Below are 20,684 nucleotides of genomic sequence, written 5' to 3'. Positions count from 1 at the left end.
CATTTAATTTGCCAAATTGTCGTTACCTATCCTCTAATATTTTGGAAAACTACCATTTTACAGACTTTACAGTTCCATTATATTGTTTATTATTTGTATTATATAACCAATGTTGTTAGTAATTATAACATTATCTCTGGGAGAACAGTTTTGTTTTTCAGAGAATACTATTTTGATTGTTAAATGAAGAACATAACCCTCATTTAATTTGCCAAATTGTCGTTACCTATCCTCTAATATTTTGGAAAACTACCATTTTACAGACTTTTGCAATATAATTTATTTACAAATCATGACCATTAGCAGAGTAGTAGGCTAACAGATAGAGTCCAAAGTTACATTTATTTGCCTCAATGAATTTATTGGCTCTAATGAGGCCACGTCTAAATTCCATTTTTTAGAGTTTTAGATGGAGGCCCCAATGTAGTCATGAAAAGGTGTAATGTGAATCTAGCCTATTTGTTCCTGTACATGAGAGATTCGGCTGAGATGGCTGTCAGCTGGAGCTTTGTTCAGTCAACAGCCATCCAAGGTATATGGCCAGCTTTTGGCCCCGATTCATCAAGAGCGGAGTCAATAATGCTGGTCTTGATAAGGAGGTATGTTAGAGTCAGGCGCTGCTGATTCATTAAGAGGCCTAAAATCTTACTCTAGTCAGGAACTGGTATAAGATTTGTGGCATAAGGAACACAACAGCTCGTCTCGAATTTGATGAGCTGTGGTGTCAGACAACCGTTGCACCCCAGCTCCACCAACTTTGGTGGAGCTGGGTGAAACTGGCGTAAAAATTTTTGCACTGCTCACAAAATAGAGTAGCAAAAATTTTGCAGCTTTTCAAAGTTATTTTCTCCAAAATTCTAGCTTAATCACTTTGATAATTGGGGCCTTTATGGTTACACAGGCCAATGGTTAGAAATCAATATTTTGAAGAAATGCTTGCCTTAAATCAGAAAGCGTTGTAAGATGCTATAAAAAATCTTTCTTTGTTGGTATTTTAAGATACAGTTGGCCAGTTAAGACCATTGTATGTTGAAAAGATTGTATTCTTAGGGATCACCTTGTATGGATACTATTTTACCGCTGGCGGAAGCATCATACATCAAAAGATATTACTAAATTTTTTCAGTTTAGATGGGTTCTGTACTAATGTAAATGTTCCAGTTCAAGTGCTAATACTTGGAATATATGTAGACATTAGTACAGAAACCCTTTATACCTAATGTACCTTCAGAAAATGAACTATTAATGTTTTCATGTTCACATGTTTGGCTGACAGCCTGTCCTCTTCATACTCATCACTGGTTAACTACCAACACAAGGAGAAGGATACTAGAATGCTCCATACTATATTTTATACCAGAACAGTAGGACTTTTCTAAATGTATTGTTCCAACGATACAGGCATACACTACAGCACTGCTACATTGGAGGCAGCGTACTGTAAATGTGTAAGCCAGTGATTTATATTACAACATGGGTGTATTCAGTGAATGATGTATTCAGTGTGTGAATATTTATTTTAGAACATATACTACGAGAAAAAAAAACATAGATTATAGGTTCTTTTTGTTCAATGGGAACCTATTGGCGACATATGTAAATACCGTCACATATGGGGCAGCAGAGTAGCTTAGTGGTTAGCACTGTTGCTTTGGAGCACTGGGGTCCCTGGTTGAAATCCCACCAAGGACAACTCCCGTTTCATCCCATACTCCAAAGACTCTCCAATGGGGACAGCGATGACGATATCTGTAAAGCGCTGTGGAATATTATGGCCCTATATAAGTAAGCATAATAAGCACCAGGGTGCATTGCATCAGAGGTAAGTACTTAGAAATGATCACAATGTATACTTCCAAAGGCTAAATCAGTATGTCAATAGAATATCTTATATATCATAAATTACTCAACAACAGTCTATAGATTATTCTTCTCTTGTGAATATTGAACAATTTTTGATATTTGTGTCTTATCTCGACAGGTTAATAGATGAAATGTAAATCTTCTTCAGGATGGGACAGAGTGAAGAATGCAGAAGATAGCAATTGGAATTGGAATTCTGGATGGATGAGGCTCTCATACAGTGGAAGTGTTTTAGACCGATATGCTGATACTGAAGGCTCTAAGACAGATCTACAGATTTGCAAAGGTTATCGCCTGGGTTTGATAAATGCTTTTTTTAATCATTTGAGGACTCAGTAAAGTTTGGAGCATTATTGTGATGGAAGAAAAGGCACATCTGTGTATTTGTAATTCCCAACTTGTGGATTAGTTTGCTGATATCTGTTCTAAAGGGCAAAAGTAGATGTGATGGATGTGTCTTCAGAAATGAGCAAGCATGGGAAGAATCCAATAAGTCATAAGCTAGAAGATCAGAAGAAGGTAAGATTACATTTGAAGGACTGATTTTTATGTTTTTTTATTATTTGCATTTGGGTAACTTGCCTTAAAATCAATCCATAAATCCATTTTATCAAGCAATATATTGACTGTTTAAAGAGTAAATCAAACAACAGTAAAGGGTGTGGATACCCAGCTAAACATCTAAATACAATAATAATAAAACAAAAATTCAAAGCTAAAACCTCTGGGATATATAGCTATATCCTGTACGTATACAGGTACTAATAAAACTTAATTTTCCATTACAATTGTAAAGAGATACAAAAAAGCTTTGTCCAAGTGAATAATACTGTGTGGTCCTAAGTTGTCCTTAACCCCTTAAGCCCCGCGGGTGGTTTGCACGTTAATGACCGGGCCAATTTTTACAATTCTGACCACTGTCACTTTATGAGGTAATTACTCTGGAACGCTTCAACGGATCCCCCTGATTCTGAGATTGTTTTTTCGTGACATATTGTACTTCATGATTGTGGAAAAATTTCTTCGATATCACTTGCGTTTATTTTTGAAAAAAAATGGAAATTTGGCGAAAATTTTGAAAATTTTGCGATTTTCAAAATTTGAATTTTTAAGCCCTGAAATCAGAGCGATATGTCACACAAAAGAGTTAATAAATAACATTTCCCACATGTCTACTTTACATCAGCACAATTTTGGAACCAACATTTTTTTTTGTTAGGGAGCTATAAGGGTTAAAAGTTGACCAGCGATTTCTCATTTTTCCAACAAAATTTATAAAACCATTTTTTTAGGGACCACATCACATTTGAAGTCACTTTGAGAGGTCTTTATGACAGAAAATACCCAAAAGTGACACCATTCTAAAAACTGCACCCCTCAAGGTGCTCAAAACCACATTCAAGAACTTTATTAACCCTTCAGGTGCTTCACAGGAATTTTTTGAATGTGGAAGAAAAAAATGAACATTTAACTTTTTTCACAAAAATGTTACTTTAGACCCAAATTTTTTTATTTTCACAGGGGTAACAAGAAAAAATGGACCCCAAAATTTGTTGTGCAATTTCCCCTGGGCACGCAGATACCCAATATTTGGGGAAGAAACACTGTTTGGGCGCACGGCAGGGCTCGGAAGGGAAGGAGCGCCATTTGACTTTTTGATTGTAAAATTTGCTTGAATAATTAGCGGACACCATGTTCTGTTTGGAGAGCCCCTGTGTGCCCAAACTTTGGAGCTCCCCCACAAGTGACCCCATTTTGGAAACTAGACCCCCCAAGGCACCTTTCTAGATGCATAGTGAGCACTTGGAACCCTCAGGTGCTTCACAAATTGATTCGTAAAAATGAAAAAGTGAAAAAAAAAACACTTTTTCATTTTTACGAATCAATTTGTGAAGCACCTAGGGGTTCCAAGTGCTCACTATGCATCTAGATAGGTGCCTTGGGGGGTCAAGTTTCCAAAATGGGGTCACTTGTGGGGGAGCTCCAATGTTTGGGCACACAGGGACTCTCTAAATGCAACATGGTATCCGCTAACAAATTGAATGGAAAATCGGCTCAAATTGTTAGCGGACACCACATTGCGTTTGGAGAGCCCCTCTGTGCCCAAACTTTGGAGCTCCCCCACAAGTGACCCCATTTTGGAAACTAGACCCCCCAAGGCACCTTTCTAGATGCATAGTGAGCACTTGGAACCCCCAGGTGCTTCACAAATTGATTCGTAAAAATGAAAAAGTGAAAAAAAAAACACTTTTTCATTTTTACGAATCAATTTGTGAAGCACCTAGGGGTTCCAAGCAATCTTCCTGCTCTCTGGTGACCCGGATGTTGTCATGACGACATCGGGTCGTCATGGCAACACCCGGGAAGCCGCAGCAGTCTGCGCTGGAAGCCGGAAGAGGAGGTGAGTATCGCCGATCACCTCCCCTTGCCCCCGCAATGCCGCGATCGATTTCGATCGACTTCGATCGCAGCATAGCGGGGGTTAATGTGCTGGGAGCGGTGCAGGACCGCTCCCTGCACATAGTACCGGGTGTCAGCTGTGACAATCAGCTGACACCCGGCGGCGATCGCGCCCGCACAGCCTGTGTGCGCGCGCGATCGCCATGACGTACTAATACGGGTCTGGCTCTTAAGTCCCAGGGCACAGACGCGTATTAGTACGTCAAATGTTATTAAGGGGTTAAAGAAGCATGCCTATACTTTTTTTTTATCCTATTTCTATATTGCAGTCATCATATATTGCAGTGCTATGTACTTACAGTTGCTCATTTTGACCTTCTACACAGTTAATTCTTCTCTTTTCCATTAGGTCTATAACATCACGCGATTAAAAACTGACTGGCTAAATTCTTCTAAGCCTTATGTAGAAACAGGTCAATTTTCCCTGCATGAGTCATAAGTCACTGCAAAAATCCCTGGCAGGGGGAGGCTGGAACAGCTGGGTCAGGAGTTGAAGAGGTGAAAAGAGGCTTCCTGTTTCTACATAGAGCAGAGAAAAGAGAAGAATTAGCTGGGTAGAAAGGAAAAATGAGCAGTTGTAAGTACACAGCGCTATATAATATGATTACTGCAATGTATTAAGAGGATAAAAACTTTGATGGGAGGAGTGCTTCTTTAATCATGATTTGTCCTAGTATGTGTTTAGGAATAGGGTTTAGATAATCAAAGTAATGTCTCAACAAGTACTAACATTTATGAGGCACAAGGATCAACAAGAGAAGTAAAGCATAACTTATACAATCGAATGTACTAAATGCAGCAGACATATGGCAAATGTTCACACTAATCACAAAAGTCAAAGAATTATAGAAAAGGTGATCAAAACTAGTGACACACACTAAAAATGTCCCAGTGGTCCTAACTTCCCAGTAGTTAGTGTCTGTCACTAATTTTGAACCCTGTTGGTTTGTTTAAATGGCAAAGTCTGCAGTAATTATTAGCTATTCCCAACTAGAAATACAAGCACTTGCTTCTATTAAACATACTGTATTTAATGCATATTTTATCAATATAATATCACACTTGTATTTAACATTATTATTATTATTATTATTATTATTATTATTATGCTGCTTGTTTTCCCGATGTTTTCTTTGTATCCGAAATATAATAGTGGGTTGCTCCTAACACACAATAGGGATACTCAAAGTGCTGAGGATTGAAGACTGAACCGTAATATGAAACATCTGTTTATTTGATTGTTGTTACATTTTGTAAGTAATTCCAATTTCAGTTTAAGTGCACAATTTGTGTTGCTATGACAGTCATGAAGTAGTCATTTACTTAGCAAACCTTCTCTTAGGAGCTGATATCCAAATCTCATACAGAACTTTTATTTTTTTACTGTTTATATTGAAGTGTAAAAGAAAAACATGTTGTAGTTTGATGGCCCCCCCCCCATATCAGCCGACCATACTGAAACGTGGGACAGTTATGTCTACAAGTTGCGTACATGATTGGCTCTGTGTGCAGCTCCATGTGCTTCTCACATAATCGACGAACTCAAGAGCTGCCTGCTATCGACATGCACTAGCCTGGTCCGCAGATCAGACTCGTGTTTGCTGCAACTTTTTAATGTGTACCATGCTGCCCACTGAGCACACATACTGACCAAATATACTCTTGTCTGAATGGAGCTGTTAGGCTGCGGTCACACATCCGGTTCCATTTTAACATACATCAAAAAAACTGATTTTTCATCCATTATCATACATTTTTGCCTATGTTTTGCATCTGTTTTACTTTTGTTTTTTTCTGAGCCATCTTTAACAACTGCATTTTTCTTTTCCATTGACATTTCGCGATGGATCAGTTAAAAATGAATAAAAAAACAGATGGAAAACTGATGTAAAATGAATGTTCCATTTTTCATCCATCATCCATCATTGACGGATCCCCTTAGACTTGTGGCTGCGTGGCTGAGTTTGATCCACAAAAAGTTATGAGAATAGAACATATATTAAGTTTAATAGAGGGAAAATACGGATCTGTTTAAAATGGATGTGTGAATGGTCCCATTAAACTCCACGGGTCAGTGTATTCTCCAATTTGATAACTGTATCCGGTAAGCAAAAAACGGATCCGTTTTCCATTGACATCAATGTTAAAAAACGGATCCAGCAGAGATCAGTTAATTAAAAACGGACTAAAAAGTTTTTTTTTGCCAACTGGATCTGTTCTAAGTGATCACGAATGTGAACATAGCCTTAGTGATATGTGTTAAGTAAATAATGCCCTACAAATCAATGTCCTACCAATATGTTAAGTAAACGATGCCCTACAAATTCTACTTCTTCATGCTGTTTTTACATTTGAAATTGTGTATTTTTTACAGCTGCGCTTCATACATGAATCCAGCTTTTTTTGTTTGGAATAGTCACTATTTTTTCAAACATAAAAAACTTTTTCCTCTACATAATTTGATCAAATTGCCACTTTTTCTCAAAATGTTTTATGGTTTCACATATGCCTCCGCCATAAAAGTTACTCCAGTCAGGGACTAGAGTAAAATTTCTAGCATAAGTTACCCCACAATTTTTCATGAATTTCCCAGGCAGGCTTTGCCGCTCCTTGTCCCACCCCAGCCTTGTCAACTTTGGCAGAGCTGGCCAAGACTGACATGAAATCACTTAATAGTTGCCAAATTTTTGTGCAACTTTGTGTTTCACAAAAATTATGTAAACTTGAAGCTGTTTTACACAAGAAAAATGGCATCAAGACCTTCATGAATTGGGTCTATGCTTTTTTCGTATACTTTTTATGTTTTTCTTTGTGACGGGTTAACCATAACAATATTAAAAAATATATTCAAAGTCATTCTTTACTCTTAGAACCAAAGTCTCTTTAATCCAAGTTTGATATTGCTTCCCCTCAGTGCTGATATCCATTTTTGTTGACAATCTCATGTCAAAAGCCTGTGTGAACTGTGTGTAAGCATTCATACATGATTAATGAAGCTCACAATGTGCAATGCTGTACAAAAAGCAGTGTGTATGTTGTCAATCTGTTTGTTTGCCTGCTTCAGCTTTTACGCAGTTGTTTATGTTGGCAGAAACGCATGTAATTGAGATAAATACTGGTTTGTTGGGATGTGTTTTATTCTGGGACTCAATGCTTTCTTTTGGAGCTTGATAGTTTCTGCACTTCCTGAATGATTTGCTGAAATTCTCTTTTGATAATATACCACTGAGACCTTGCTTCTCCCATGTTAATATGCAGTTTACAAGCTATTATTTATTTGCAAGCAGATTCCCTATGCAGTATAAACTAAGTATGTAATTAAGATTCAATGCATCATTAAGCTTTTGCTAGTGTCTATGGCAATAAAAATAATCATATTGTATATAGTTTCAGTACTGGCAGCCGACCCAACAATTTATTACTCAAGCGTAATATACTATAATTGACCAAAAGATTGGATTTATTTGCTAATATATATAATACAGCTAATCTGAAAGAGCAATTTCTTATTGAGATGTAAGAAGAATTTTAGAAGGTTGGTGAATTGACATCACATAATTCTTCCAATTTATACTGCGAAAATTCCTGAGAATTGAAGCAACTGTGAAAAGTATCCTCTGGCAAAATTATAAATGTACTATTTCATGCAAGAGCAACCAGTATTCTAAGCCACAGATTTAATTGAACTTGCCAGTGTCTATAGTAGCGCCAGTCACCATGCATGAACATCTTGCCTGTTTGCATTTGACATTTAGAAAGCCATCCCGCCTAGGATGGCACAGTAGGTTATCGCTGCCGACTTGCAGCACTGAGGCTATATGTTTGTTTGCAACAACTGTAAATCTGCGCAGGATTGGTCTCTTCTCCAAGTGTTTACATCAATTACTTCTCGGTCCTCCTGCTATTTTTGGGCTAAGTGATTACATTTGATCTCACTTACCTTCCAAACACTGCAGAAACATAAGATTTGCTGGAAAGTTTAAAACGATAGTTTGGTATATTAGTAGACTTGGAAGTACAGAATTTTGGTAAGAGACAATCTAAATTGCAGGTGATAAATGCAAAAGTTCGCTCACAGCATTCATCTTAGCAACATGGTGATGCTGGAAATAAAATAACTTATCTTTTACTGAAACGGCTTTTTCTTATGCAAACTGTACTTATGTAATAAGTCAAATAAGTAAAGTAACTTTTCTACTTATTTCTCTGGTCGTCTTTTAGATAAAGATTGCTTTATAAAATATTCACACCTCAAAAAAAAACCATAGTAAAGGCTTCATTCAACCTTGAATGCCTACAATCTTATTTCAGAGAAAGATGAATTCGAACACTTGGTGCCACCATAACAATCATATACCAGCAATATCTAGCCATAGATTTGTTTTAAAAGTTTTAATTGAAAAGTTCGTTTTTAACTGATCTAACAAAATGTATTCATATTTCATTGTAGAACAAACCCTTTAACCTTGTTTCAGTTGGAATTCCATTATATAAAACAGATCTTACACATGATTTCAACCCTAGTAAGAAATGCAAAGTTTTGTTCCAAAGTTTCTTCAAGCATTAACAAGATACCAAATACTGTAACCCATCTACTGTTTATGTCTGTGGATGCACACGGTACCTTTTACAGATTACTAGGGGGAGGTTGCCCACCTCATTAGCGCTGTCTTCCACTCTGGGCATTATAATGTAGTACAAAACCACCAAATGCTGAACATGACTTTCAGAGTCAACAGATCTTGGTTTAGTGTGTCAACCTTGAATAAATTGTGGATATTCCTTTTCCTGACACAAAGTCCAAATTCAAACAGCAACAAAGTTACGTCAAGTATGGCCAATTTTATCTAATATGATATGATTGCTCAGAGCACATTAAGTATCTATGCAGATCAAGTTTTGAGTAGACATTAATTATAAGTATCATGATATTTGGTTCCTTGATTGTCTTGCTTCTTAATATTTGTCACCTCTCTCCTTAGGTCATGGATGCAGTCCACATGTATCTCTTGTGGCTGGTTTTCAGTCCATACTTGATTGCAATGTCTCAAATATTAGCTATTGTATTATCTTCTCAAGCAGGTCTTTTGCTCACACCTTGTGTTCCTGTTTTGAGCCCTCCATGCACGTTATATGGCCGCCATCTAAATAACGGTTTGGCCAATCATTGGGCCAGCAGCCATCTCTGTTGTATCTCACATATTCTCTATAAAAGATCCGTGGCCAGACATGTCTGGCTGCAACTTATCTCAGAGTGAACAAAGGGATCGGCAGTTTAGCATCAGCAGTTTGAAATCGGACGTGTAGGATCATTAAAGGGAACCTGTCACCAGAAAAAAACGTTATTAACCTGCAGAAATGGGGTTAATATGCAGGTTAATAGCATTAATAACCTGCCCGGTGCTCCGCACTTAGCCTAACGTTGGCTGGAGAAAATAAACTTTATTCCGCCCAGCAGCATTCCAGTTTCAGTCACAGGGACGGCACCAGCGCAGGCTCAATCACCACTCTGTGTATAGAGAGTGGCGGTGTTACCACACACCCCGTTCTGATTGACACCGGCTCTACATTGAGGCCGACTATCAGTCAGGGCCGGGGGCGCAGTTACAGACGCTGCTCTCTATACTCAGAGTGATGACTGAACCAGCACCGGGCTAACCCCATGACTGAAACCGGAACACTGCCATGGGGAATAAAGTTAATTTTCTCTCCCACAGCATTCGGCTAAGTGTGGGTGCTGGGCAGGTTAATAACGCTATGAACCTGCAGATTAACCCTATATCTGCAGGTTAATAGCGTTTTTTTCTGGTGACAGGTCCCCTTCAACTCCCCTGACTATCAGTTGTCTAGACTATTAGACTATCACATTAGACTACTAGCTTAACCCATCATTATTGGTGGATTCAATCGACATTAGTCTTATGTATATAGGGGAGTGGGGTTTAAATTCACAGCCAATCAAAAATGATTACAGATGTTAAAGTAGATGTCCTAATCCCTTAGTACTAACTCACAAGTGCTTGTAGGTAAGGTGCCCACTAATGTCTTAAAAGCTATTCAGTTGTAAACAGCACTGAACTTATAATGTCATGACTCGCAATTACTGATAGATTGTTAGGGATACCGAAGACAAAGGTTCCCTATGGTGAGTTATTGAAATAACCAGGGGCTAATTACTGTTCTTCTATTAGGTCCCCTGCTATCTGTCTCTACCCCTGTGACTGTCAGCTAGCTGGTGCACTGCATCATTGAATATGGCCCCTTTGAGAGAAACACATAAATTGTTGTACATTCTCAATACACTTTGGATGCAAAATAAACACACACTCCCTTCACATAAGAATATTGACAAGCACATGAGATCGCTATTAAAAAAAAGCTTTAAACACTACGCAGAAACATGCTCCTTATTGCTGTCTACTGAATGCACTCAACCAGGCAAAGGCTTCATTTGATGACTTGGGCTGATTTCAGGGATATGCTTAGACCTATTTCCATGAGTTTATTTTCTTCCATTCTGGGTATTTATATATTTCCTCATCTTTTTCTATTGCTATAAGATTTTTGAATATGTGCTGGTCATTTCCATCTAGTAAGTGTCTCCAGAATCCAGAAGGAGTCGGAAGAAGGCCACCGATAAGGATAGATTAAGATTACATTTATGTTTTATTTTATTTGGTCTGTGAACTGAATCTCACACACCTTAACACAATGTTTTTGGCTCTTTAATCATTGAGATGAGATTTATGAATTCATATTGAAGATAAGGAAATGTATCAACTGACAATGAATATTTCCTTCTCTACTTTATTTTTATTGTATAAATTATTAACAGACATAGTTTGCACTTTGATCCAGATATGCAGAGTTATCAAAGCACCTTGAAAATATCAGAGTGAGTTTAATTATATTCCTAATATTCCTAAAAGGTTGTCTGGTAACTTCAGCATGTAGTGGGAACCCAGTGATTTTTTTTTTGCAAACTCATATAATCTCATATAAATAAATTCATTTAATGTTTCAGAATTCCTACTCTTTTGGAGTTATGAAAAATCTACTCAAAGCGCTTGATTTTCAGGATATTACAGACTGTTTGTTATTACCAGAAAATCTAAATTGTACTGCTTTATTCAGTGTTATATTAGAAATACTTAGATATTTGGATCTCTTCTATTTTTAGCAGGTTAAATTCTCTTGTTGAGAAACCTAAAATAGAACCCTCTGCACAAATGAACATTACTTCTACGTAGGGTTAATAACTGCAACAATCAGTCTTCGTTCATGCTTAATTAATCAGTATAGCTAATTGATGTGGAAACCATTCTCATGTAATTCATAAGGTTTTTTTTAAATTTTATAATCAGCAGAAAAATCTGAAACAGGGATAATGGCACTTGTCTAATATTTATAATGCCAGCTTTGTAGGTGGGTGAAAAAGTGCTGGAAAAAATATCTTCAAATTAGAAAACATTACCTTCCAAAAATGTACTTTATTCGCCCATGGAGAAGAAGAGTGCACACAAAAGGCAGAGAAGCCCTCTTACTATGATCCAATAATCTCTATGTGTTTGTGGAGCAAAATTATCACTCGACTATAGATTAATAAACAGACAGTGTGCTTACTACAGATGTGGCATTTCCTCCTCTGTATGTGCAGTTCTAATCCATTTTTCTTGTTTGGAGGCTCTTTCTACTATTCATATATTATTTCCATCAACAGGGCCATCACTGGGAGGAGAGGTTGGGTCTAATGGGGTTTCTTCCTCCAGCTTCTCTATAAAATGCCTCATATTTAACCTGAAAAGGTCTCCAAACAGCGTAGATTGAAGAATGGTAACTTGATCAACAGCTGTCTCCGAATAGACGGCTTGGCCATTCATGTCTTCTGTATCGGAAGAATTAGGTTAGGGACATACTATATTTATGGCCACTCTTGCGCAGATATACTCTATTACTCTATTGTAAAAAAAAGTATATTACAAGACATATATTGTTTGTGGGGTATCTCTGTAAAGGAAAGCACAGTCTGCTGCATTTACTTAATTAATTGATAATTAGCCACAAACTGGCTGGATAGAGGCTACTAGAGCACACTTTTGGCCTTTGTCTGATGAATAGAGGCCTATAAAACTGTAAATGATCCCAAAGTACGGTATACTTTAGGTTAAATGCACAAAGTGTGTGTGACATACCTGGTGGCGGGCTTGCATAGTGCACCATCTCTCACTATGCAAGATCGCAAACTTGATCATCAGTCCAGTCTGCTAGCCTGGCTTCTTTCCATGCTGTCTGTTTGTCTCTGTTCTGACTGCTTAGGGCGGCGGCCCGGTTACTTCCTGATTCTTGTAGTTGCTGTGGGCTCACCCCTAATGCGTCCTCAGCCTATTGCTGTCTGTCGCTGGATATTTAAACCAGCTTCACTTAGAAGCTGATGCCTGAGCAACTTTAACATTCAGTGTGCTCTTTGACTCTGAATGTGCCAGGTCCTGTTCTGTTTCCTTGCCTGCCTGTCCGCTTTCCTGGAGGCTGTATTTCCAGGCCTGTTTGAACACGATCCTAGCCTGTTCGTTTCTGCCTCTGGGGGCCGTATACCCAGGCTCGTTCCTGTATTTCGCTGCAGTAACAGTTCCTGTCTGAACTGTCTCTTAACCTGTTATTTGTTTCGTCTCTATGTCCGTTTCATCCCTTTTTTCTGCAGTGTCTGAACCAGCGCTTGGCTATACCTAGGCTCGTTCCTGTATTCTGTTGCAGTAACAGTTCCTGTCTGAACTGTCTCCTAACCTGTTACTTGTTTTGTCTCTATGTCCGTTTCCTCCCTTTTGCTGCAGTGTCTGAACCAGCACTTGGCTTTACCTAGGCTCGTTCCTGTATTTCATTGCAGTAACAGTTCCTGTCTGAACTGTCTCCTAACCTGTTACTTGTTTTGTCTCTATGTCCGTTTCCTCCCTTTTGCTGCAGTGTCTGAACCAGCAATTGGCTTTACCTAGGCTCGTTCCTGTATTTCGTTGCAGTAACAGTTCCTGTCTGAACTGTCTCCTAACCTGTTACTTGTTTTGTCTCTATGTCCGTTTCCTCCCTTTTGCTGCAGTGTCTGAACCAGCACTTGGCTTTACCTAGGCTCGTTCCTGTATTACGTTGCAGTACAGTTCTTGTCTGAACTGTCTCCTGGCCTCTTACCTGTTTTGTCTCTGTGTCCGTTTCCTCTCTTTTTCTGCAGAGTCTGAACCTGCACCTAACTCCTACTCGTTGTCACTGTACTTCTGTTTGTGAGTTTGGAGTCCACTCGCTACTTCTTTGCAAGTACCTTGTGTGTATCTGGTTCTGCCTTCCAGTCTGTTCCGTGTGAACAGAGCCCTGTCCCCTCTGCTCTGTCTTTGCTCACCGCTTTGGCGGTTTATCTTTGTTCTGCCTTACTTACCGCTCTGGCGGTTTCTGCCCGCTCTGCTGTGCTTTGTTCACCGCACTTGCGGTTTCGCTCTGCTCAGCCCTGTCCACCGCACTTGCGGTTTCGCTCTGCTCAGCCTTGTCCACCGCATCTGCGGTTTCGCACTGCTCAGCCTTGTCCACCGCATCTGCGGTTTCGCACTGCTCAGTCTCGTCCACCGCATCTGCGGTTTCGCTCTGCTCAGCCCTATCCACCGCACTTGCGGTTTCGCTCTGCTCAGCCCTGTCCACCGCACTTGCGGTTTCGCTCTGCTCAGCCCTGTCCACCGCACTTGCGGTTTCACTCTGCTCAGCCCTGTCCACCGCACTTGCGGTTTCGCTCTGCTCAGCCCTGTCCACCGCACTTGCGGTTTCGCTCTGCTCAGCCCTGTCCACCGCGCTTGTGGTTTCGCTCTGCTCAGCCCTGTCCACAGCACTTGCGGTTTCGCTCTGCTCGGCCTTGCCCACCGCACCTGCGGTTTCGCTTGGCTCTGCTTGATTACCGCATCTGCGGCTCTGACTCCGTCTCCTAGTCTGTACTGGACCCTACCCAGCCTATGCTCTAACCTGCCTGTTCCTGTATTCCCCGGTGTGGGTCAACAGCCTTGTCTGGGGTCTGACCTGGAGTCGCACCTGGTCCCTCTGCTCGGTTCCTCCCTGGTGCACTGGCGTCATTAGCCGTCGTGCGACCTTGGTCGGATCGGGTAGATACTTAGTTACGCCCCTCCAGGCACTCTCCGGTTCATGGTCCAGTGGGATCACTAAACACGCACAAGCCAGTCAGTCCGGGCGTGTGCATAACAGTGTGGTAGCATCTTATTTATCTTCAGACCAAAAGGATCTGGCGTTTGATGGCAAACTGACCAATTCTTATCTCCCCAAACATAATTTGTTGGGGGAGAATTAAGAGGCCCCGATGTCCATGAGATGGTTCACGAGTCCCATCGAAATTAAATGGGTTCAGCACATTATATGTGCATATTGGCCTTAGGGCTAAATTCATAATTTAAAATTTTCTTTATTTCTGAAATTATAAAATTGTAAACTTTAAATTGTAACATTTAAAATTGTATAATGGTAACCTAACAAAATGTTTTACTGTGTTCTTTACTATTGTGCAGTCTTTACTATATATGATAGATTATTATTTTCAATATTCTCTGAGATAATGATCTATATTTAATGTTATGCATTGAAATACTTAATAATAATTAGTGAGATGCATCACGTCATTGCTAAAAATGCAGCATCTGTTTGTGTCTGTCAGCAACTTTAAAACCAAAGCAGTGGTTATATTTCTATAGATTTTCATGTCACTTTTGAAATGGGAAACTAGAAAAACCTCCCGGGGGATTCAGAGATATGTAGTTTACAAAGCTAAAATGGTGTCCTCAATAACTCCGAATATATCATCCCAGAGACCAGAGATTTATGAGGAACAGCAAAAAATGGAACCTGATAAAAGTGCTGAGCGCTTAACCTCATTCTGTTTGTTTGGAGCGCTTCTGAATGTGTGTTTATATTACTGGCGTAACAAGAAGACTCTTTTTTTCTGAAAAGGGATATAAATAAAATGTATTATTAAAAGTGGAGCAGTGAGGAAATTAATTAAGATATGAAACCTGCAACAAATAATACTGTAACAGATCAAAGCAATCTGAAAATAAACACATAGTTCAGCATAAATATTTTCAAATTAATTAACTTCATGTAAACATTAAGCTAAAAAACATTTTTTTCTAATCTTAGCAGCTTTAGCTTTTATACAGTGCAGATGGGTTAGATGCAATCATTGCCTGAACTTGGGCTACATCTGGATATACAGTCACTGAACGAGCCTGTAATTACACTCCTAAGGAATGGAACGAAGTGCAAAGAAAAAATGGAGAAGTAGCCGAAAGGTCCCAGCCAGAGGTCTCCCGAAAATAGAAGCAGGGATCTACTTTCTTTCTGTGGGTAAATCTTCCACTTTTCAGTTGCACTAGTTTAGATGAATTTCTCTCAATTATTTCGGTACCCCAAAGGGGTTTTGTAAGAGTTTCAGATGAACATAAGAGCAGGAAATGTAAGGTTAGCAAAGGAGGGGTCTGGTGGCTGTAAACAAGGTATGTTTGTACTCTTTAAATGTGTTGTCCTTTTTAAAAATGTATTGTACCATAGGGAGGTATAGGTCTAAAATAACAAATGGAGCTGTTCTTTACTGCTGAGCCCAGTGACTGACTGCAGCGCTGCAGTCATAACCTTACTGCAGCCAATTAACAAAGACCAGGACAGCGGCAGAGAGGCACCCATGAGCCAGAGGAGAGCGAGTAAAGGCCCCACCATACACATTAGCTTAATGTCGGCCAAACCCACCAATGTTGACAGGTTTGGCCACCAGACAACTGATTGTCATGGAAGATTGTTGATTACGCATATCTGATATTGCACTGCCAATCACATTTTTCTCCCGGAGATAAGCCGCTATCCAACGTGTAAGTCAGTGGCTTTATCACAGAGAACACTGGAGCGATCCTGTGTCTGGGAGACTTGGTTGAGAAAGCATCAACGAATGATCTGCCGACAGCTATCTAATGTGTATGGCAGCTTAAGCCCTCATTTAAACATTCGTGATTTTTCTCGTATGTAAAAACACAAACCATTGTTCATCAGTGTTTTGGATCCGATTTTCTTTTTTGTCAGTGTGTCAGTTTTTACCATCAGTGAATCTATGGTTCTTATGTGAAAAAAATAAATTAATAAATTCCAAACCTTTGCCTATCCATTACAGTGTTAATGATGCTCTCCGTGTACTATCTGTGATTTTCATGGGCTTATAGACTTTAATGGGCAATTTTTCACCAATGGATTGGATCAAAAGTGGACATACCACTCTGACTTTTTGCGGACAACTTGGTCTGCAAAAGAACACTGACACGTGAACTGACCAATATAATATAATTGATACGTGTGCTGTCCATGAAAAACACGCACGTGACTCCCAGATGTCTGAATGAAGCATTTACAGCCGCTTGTTGTTGTAGACCTATGCAGCCGTTTTGTACAATATAATTTTAAAAAGGTCAACCCCATTAACAATATATATACATAAGCCCGCTCATGTAATAATAACAAAAAAAAAAATATTTTTTCAAATAGTCTAAATTTTTGTGCTTATTTTATGTATTAGAGCAATAACAAAAATGTATTTGAACAGTTGGGTAATAATTTACTTACCTTTTGAATACAATTTGGTATTTGGCCTGATGAAGTTACTAATTTGGTATTGAAATACGTAGCCCGAATATCTTACCAATAATAAAAAGCTTTTTTACATCCTTTCTTCTTTGGTTAGCAGCACTCGTGTCCGTCATTTTCTTCTGTATTGTAGTGTATGCAATTGGTATGTTTATGTTTATACATCTGCCCATCTTCGGCATATCACTAAAAGCTAAAGTGCAAGGACGTCTGATTTACTTATTCTGCCAGACATTTAGGAATATAAACCATTCTGTATAGCGTTTTCAATTGCCCTTTTCAGCTGCAACAGAGCTATGAAATATTATCAAGTAATATTTCTTTGTCATATTTACGTCAATGAATTTTATGACCACAAGGTAGAGTTATGAATGACTTTCTTTGACTGTTGTCATTAATGATAGATGAGCTGTGGTTTACAAATGTGCAGCTGATACAATTTAGCTGTTTGTATGAATAACAAAAATATAAGACAGGTCATGGGTTTCTGTTTAAAGAATCCCCTACTGTGATGAAGGAAGGCTAGCTGAGCATGTACAATTCAGATCATATCCGAAAGGCATGACTACAAGGTAACATATTTAAAGCCATATTTGTTTTGTACTATTTTCACATTAATTTTGGATAACCTTTAGAATATTCAGATTTTTTCTTCATCACTAAAATCAATGAAATAACTCAATCAATATTTATCAGTATCATGTAAGATCTCATTTGCTATTCTAGTTATTCAGACAAGATAACTTGTAAGGTCATAATGAGGGAAATACAAAGCATATAAAATCCCCCACTTAAAGGATTGTCTCATTTAGCTAATCACAGTGTTATGAATTGATAGAGGGGGTCCTCTGTTCAGAATTTTCCACTTGGCCAAAGTGAAGAGCGGCTATAAAAGGCCCCTCTTACTCTTGAGATAACCACTTGATTAATTAAGATAAATTAGGCTTATATAATGCTTAGTTCCCCCATTGGTAGCGCTGCGGGGAAAGTGAACCCTTAATGCCAAGTTTCTTCATAGGTTACAGCTAATCACTGGGGTACCAGCAGGGGAGCAGCTTGTGATCAGCTTCTTGTCAATAGATCTGTCTACAAAAGTAGGAATTGTCCAAAGTGGGCAATCCCTTTAGGACTATAAACCATAACATAAGCTTCTTAAAATAGTTATTACTTCATTACTTCCCTTATAAATCCTAAAAGGCTAAATAGTTCCGTGATTTTGTATAATTTGGTGACCCATTCAAGTTAGTCCTTTCATTTCTTCACCTTCTATCTTAAAATGAAGATTAAACATTTTGGGGGCGATTCATTAAGACTGGTGTAGCGCAGTACACTGGAGTACACTCATTTGATTCATTAAGAAGCACTTAATGAATCAGGCGTGTTTGGCGCGTTGCCAGAAATGTATGCCAGCCGGGAGCTGGTGTACATTTGTGGAAAAGGGTACAAAGTGGTATAACTTATGAGGAATAAATATTTTTGTGCAACTGCCCACTTGTGCAAAAATATTGTGACTTATTAAGCTGTTTAGGTCAGATTTCTTGGGAAAACACCTTAATGAATCGCCCCCTAGGTCTTTTGGATTTATGATGACATGCCAACTCACGGGGGTACATTTATTAGGCCCTTATTCACAGAGCAGTTCATCTCATCAGTTTGCTGCCCATTTTAAATATTGGCAACACATGGACTCATTTAATAGATGTGTGTGACTAATATAAGAAAAAATGTGCATGTCCGGTTTTGGCTTCTTTTTGTGGGTCACAAATTTATGTGAGTGAGAAAATAAAGGCTAAGACACGTCAATTTTTGTGGGGACCATAGAAATAAGTTGCAAGCATGGTACATGGTAAAGCATCTCTCCACTCTGTGAGAGCATGCGCTGGGGTCATCTCAATGTGGATGTCGGTCTCTCCTCTGGGACCCACTTTTATCTCAAGAACGTGGCCCCAGTGCTTCAAAAATTGCCAGTCATGCTCGCTCAGCAGCTTCTATAGAATGGAAAGAGATGCACATGCTCAGTCAGAGAAAACCCCTTTAGGTTGTTTGTGGAGACATTTACCATTATTTAAAGGACGTAAGAAGTTTTAAATTGGGATGTTCTTCGAAAAGGAAAGTTTGTTCCATTTTCATAATGTGTTCCATAAATAATATGATTAACCAGTTCCCGACCGCCCACTGTACATAAACGTCCGCGCTGCCTGGGCTCTGTGCAGCGCGGACGTTTAAAAACGGTGGGTGGTCTCGCAGTGCTCAGGACCCCCAGGGTCCTGCAAGCGCTGCGATTTCGGTGCAGAGCGTTAGCTCTGACAGGGAACATCATCGGGACCTGATTGGATCAGGTCCCAGTGATGTTAACCCTTTGCTGTCTTCTATATGCTGCGATCTATAGTGATCGCGGCATATAGGAGACAGCAGGAGGAGAGGGGGTCGTCTTACTTACCTCCGAAGACCTCCGATTCCTTTCAGGACCTGGGGTTGCTATGGCAGCTGGAGGTCACATGACCGCCTCCAGCTCTGCCATATATGGTGTCCTGTCTGGCTCAGCCTGCAAGCTGAGCCAGACAGGAGACTCTGTCTGAAACAGGGAAGATTTCATGTAATGTAATGTAATACATGTCTATTACATTACATGAGATCAGTGATCAGAAAAATAAAAATTAATGTCCCATACAGGGACTAAGTAAAAATGTAAAAAAAGTAAAAAAAAAAAGTTTTTAAACTGTTAAAACATAAAATAAATAAAAATAAATAAATAAAATATTAAACCAATAAATCTGTATATTTTTACAAAACCAAAAAAAGAACACATATTTGGTATCGCCGCATCCAAAACAACCCGAGCTATAAAACTGTCACACTAATTAACTCCTTCTGTGCACACCGTAATAAAAATAAATAAAAAACGGAGCAAAAAAATATGCTTTTTCATCATATCGCCAAACAAAAAGTGGAAAAAAATGCGATCAAAAAGCAAAATAGAAAAAAAATGGTACCGCTGAAAACGTCATCTTGTTCCGCAAAAAACAAGCCGCCATACAGCTCCATCAGTCGAAAAATAAAAAAGTTATAGTGCTCAGAATAAAGCAATGCAAAAAAAATATTTTTTTCTATAAATTTGTTTTATTGTGTAAAAGCGCCAAAACATAAAAAAATATACAGTAAGTGTAGTATCGCTGTAAACGTACTGACCAGAAGAATAATGCTGCCTGATCACTTTTACCACACGCAGAACGGCATAAAAAAAAACCTCAAAGAACAATTCCTGAATTGGTTTTTGTTAATTTTACCTCCCAAAAAACGGAATAGAAAGCGATCAAAAAATGTCACGTACCCAAAAATGGTACCAATAAAAATGTCAACTCGTCCCGCAAAAAACAAGCCATCACATGACTGTCGGCCGAAATATGGAAAAATTATAGCTCTCAAAATATGGTGATGCCAAAACTAGATTTTGCAAAAAAAAGCGTCTTTTAGTGTGTGACAGCTGTCAGTCATAAAAACCCGATATAAATCTGGTATCTCTGTAATCGCACCGACCCGAAGAATAAAGTAATCTCATCACTTATACCGCACGAGGAGCGGCGTAAAAAATAAATAAAACCAATTCTTCACCTGCTACTGATTTGTTTATTATGTCTCCGAAAGATCGCAGTAAGGCTCTGCTCACATTTATCCTGCGCTCTGCGCTGAGCACTTACACC

At 39.0% G+C, this 20,684-nt stretch overlaps 1 protein-coding gene across 1 annotated transcript in view; it reads left to right on the top strand.

The window, feature by feature from the left end:
- The window catches only part of NAV3 (neuron navigator 3), an 837,776-nt gene that overhangs the window by 193,566 nt on the left and 623,526 nt on the right, over window positions 1-20,684 (top strand). The window contains exon 2 of the mRNA XM_073651889.1: window positions 1,982-2,382. Coding sequence (XP_073507990.1) covers window positions 2,311-2,382 — 72 coding nt within the window. The 5' untranslated portion in view covers window positions 1,982-2,310. The remainder of the gene's footprint in view (window positions 1-1,981; window positions 2,383-20,684) is intronic.

This window comes from Phyllobates terribilis, unplaced genomic scaffold (assembly GCF_046119375.1).
Source record: "Phyllobates terribilis strain yellow unplaced genomic scaffold, ASM4611937v1 Scaffold_11__3_contigs__length_659146591, whole genome shotgun sequence".
In the NCBI taxonomy this organism is placed as follows: Eukaryota; Metazoa; Chordata; class Amphibia; order Anura; family Dendrobatidae; genus Phyllobates; species Phyllobates terribilis.
The sequence above is the reverse complement of the archived record's forward strand: the minus strand, read 5'-3'. Positions and strand labels throughout refer to the sequence as shown.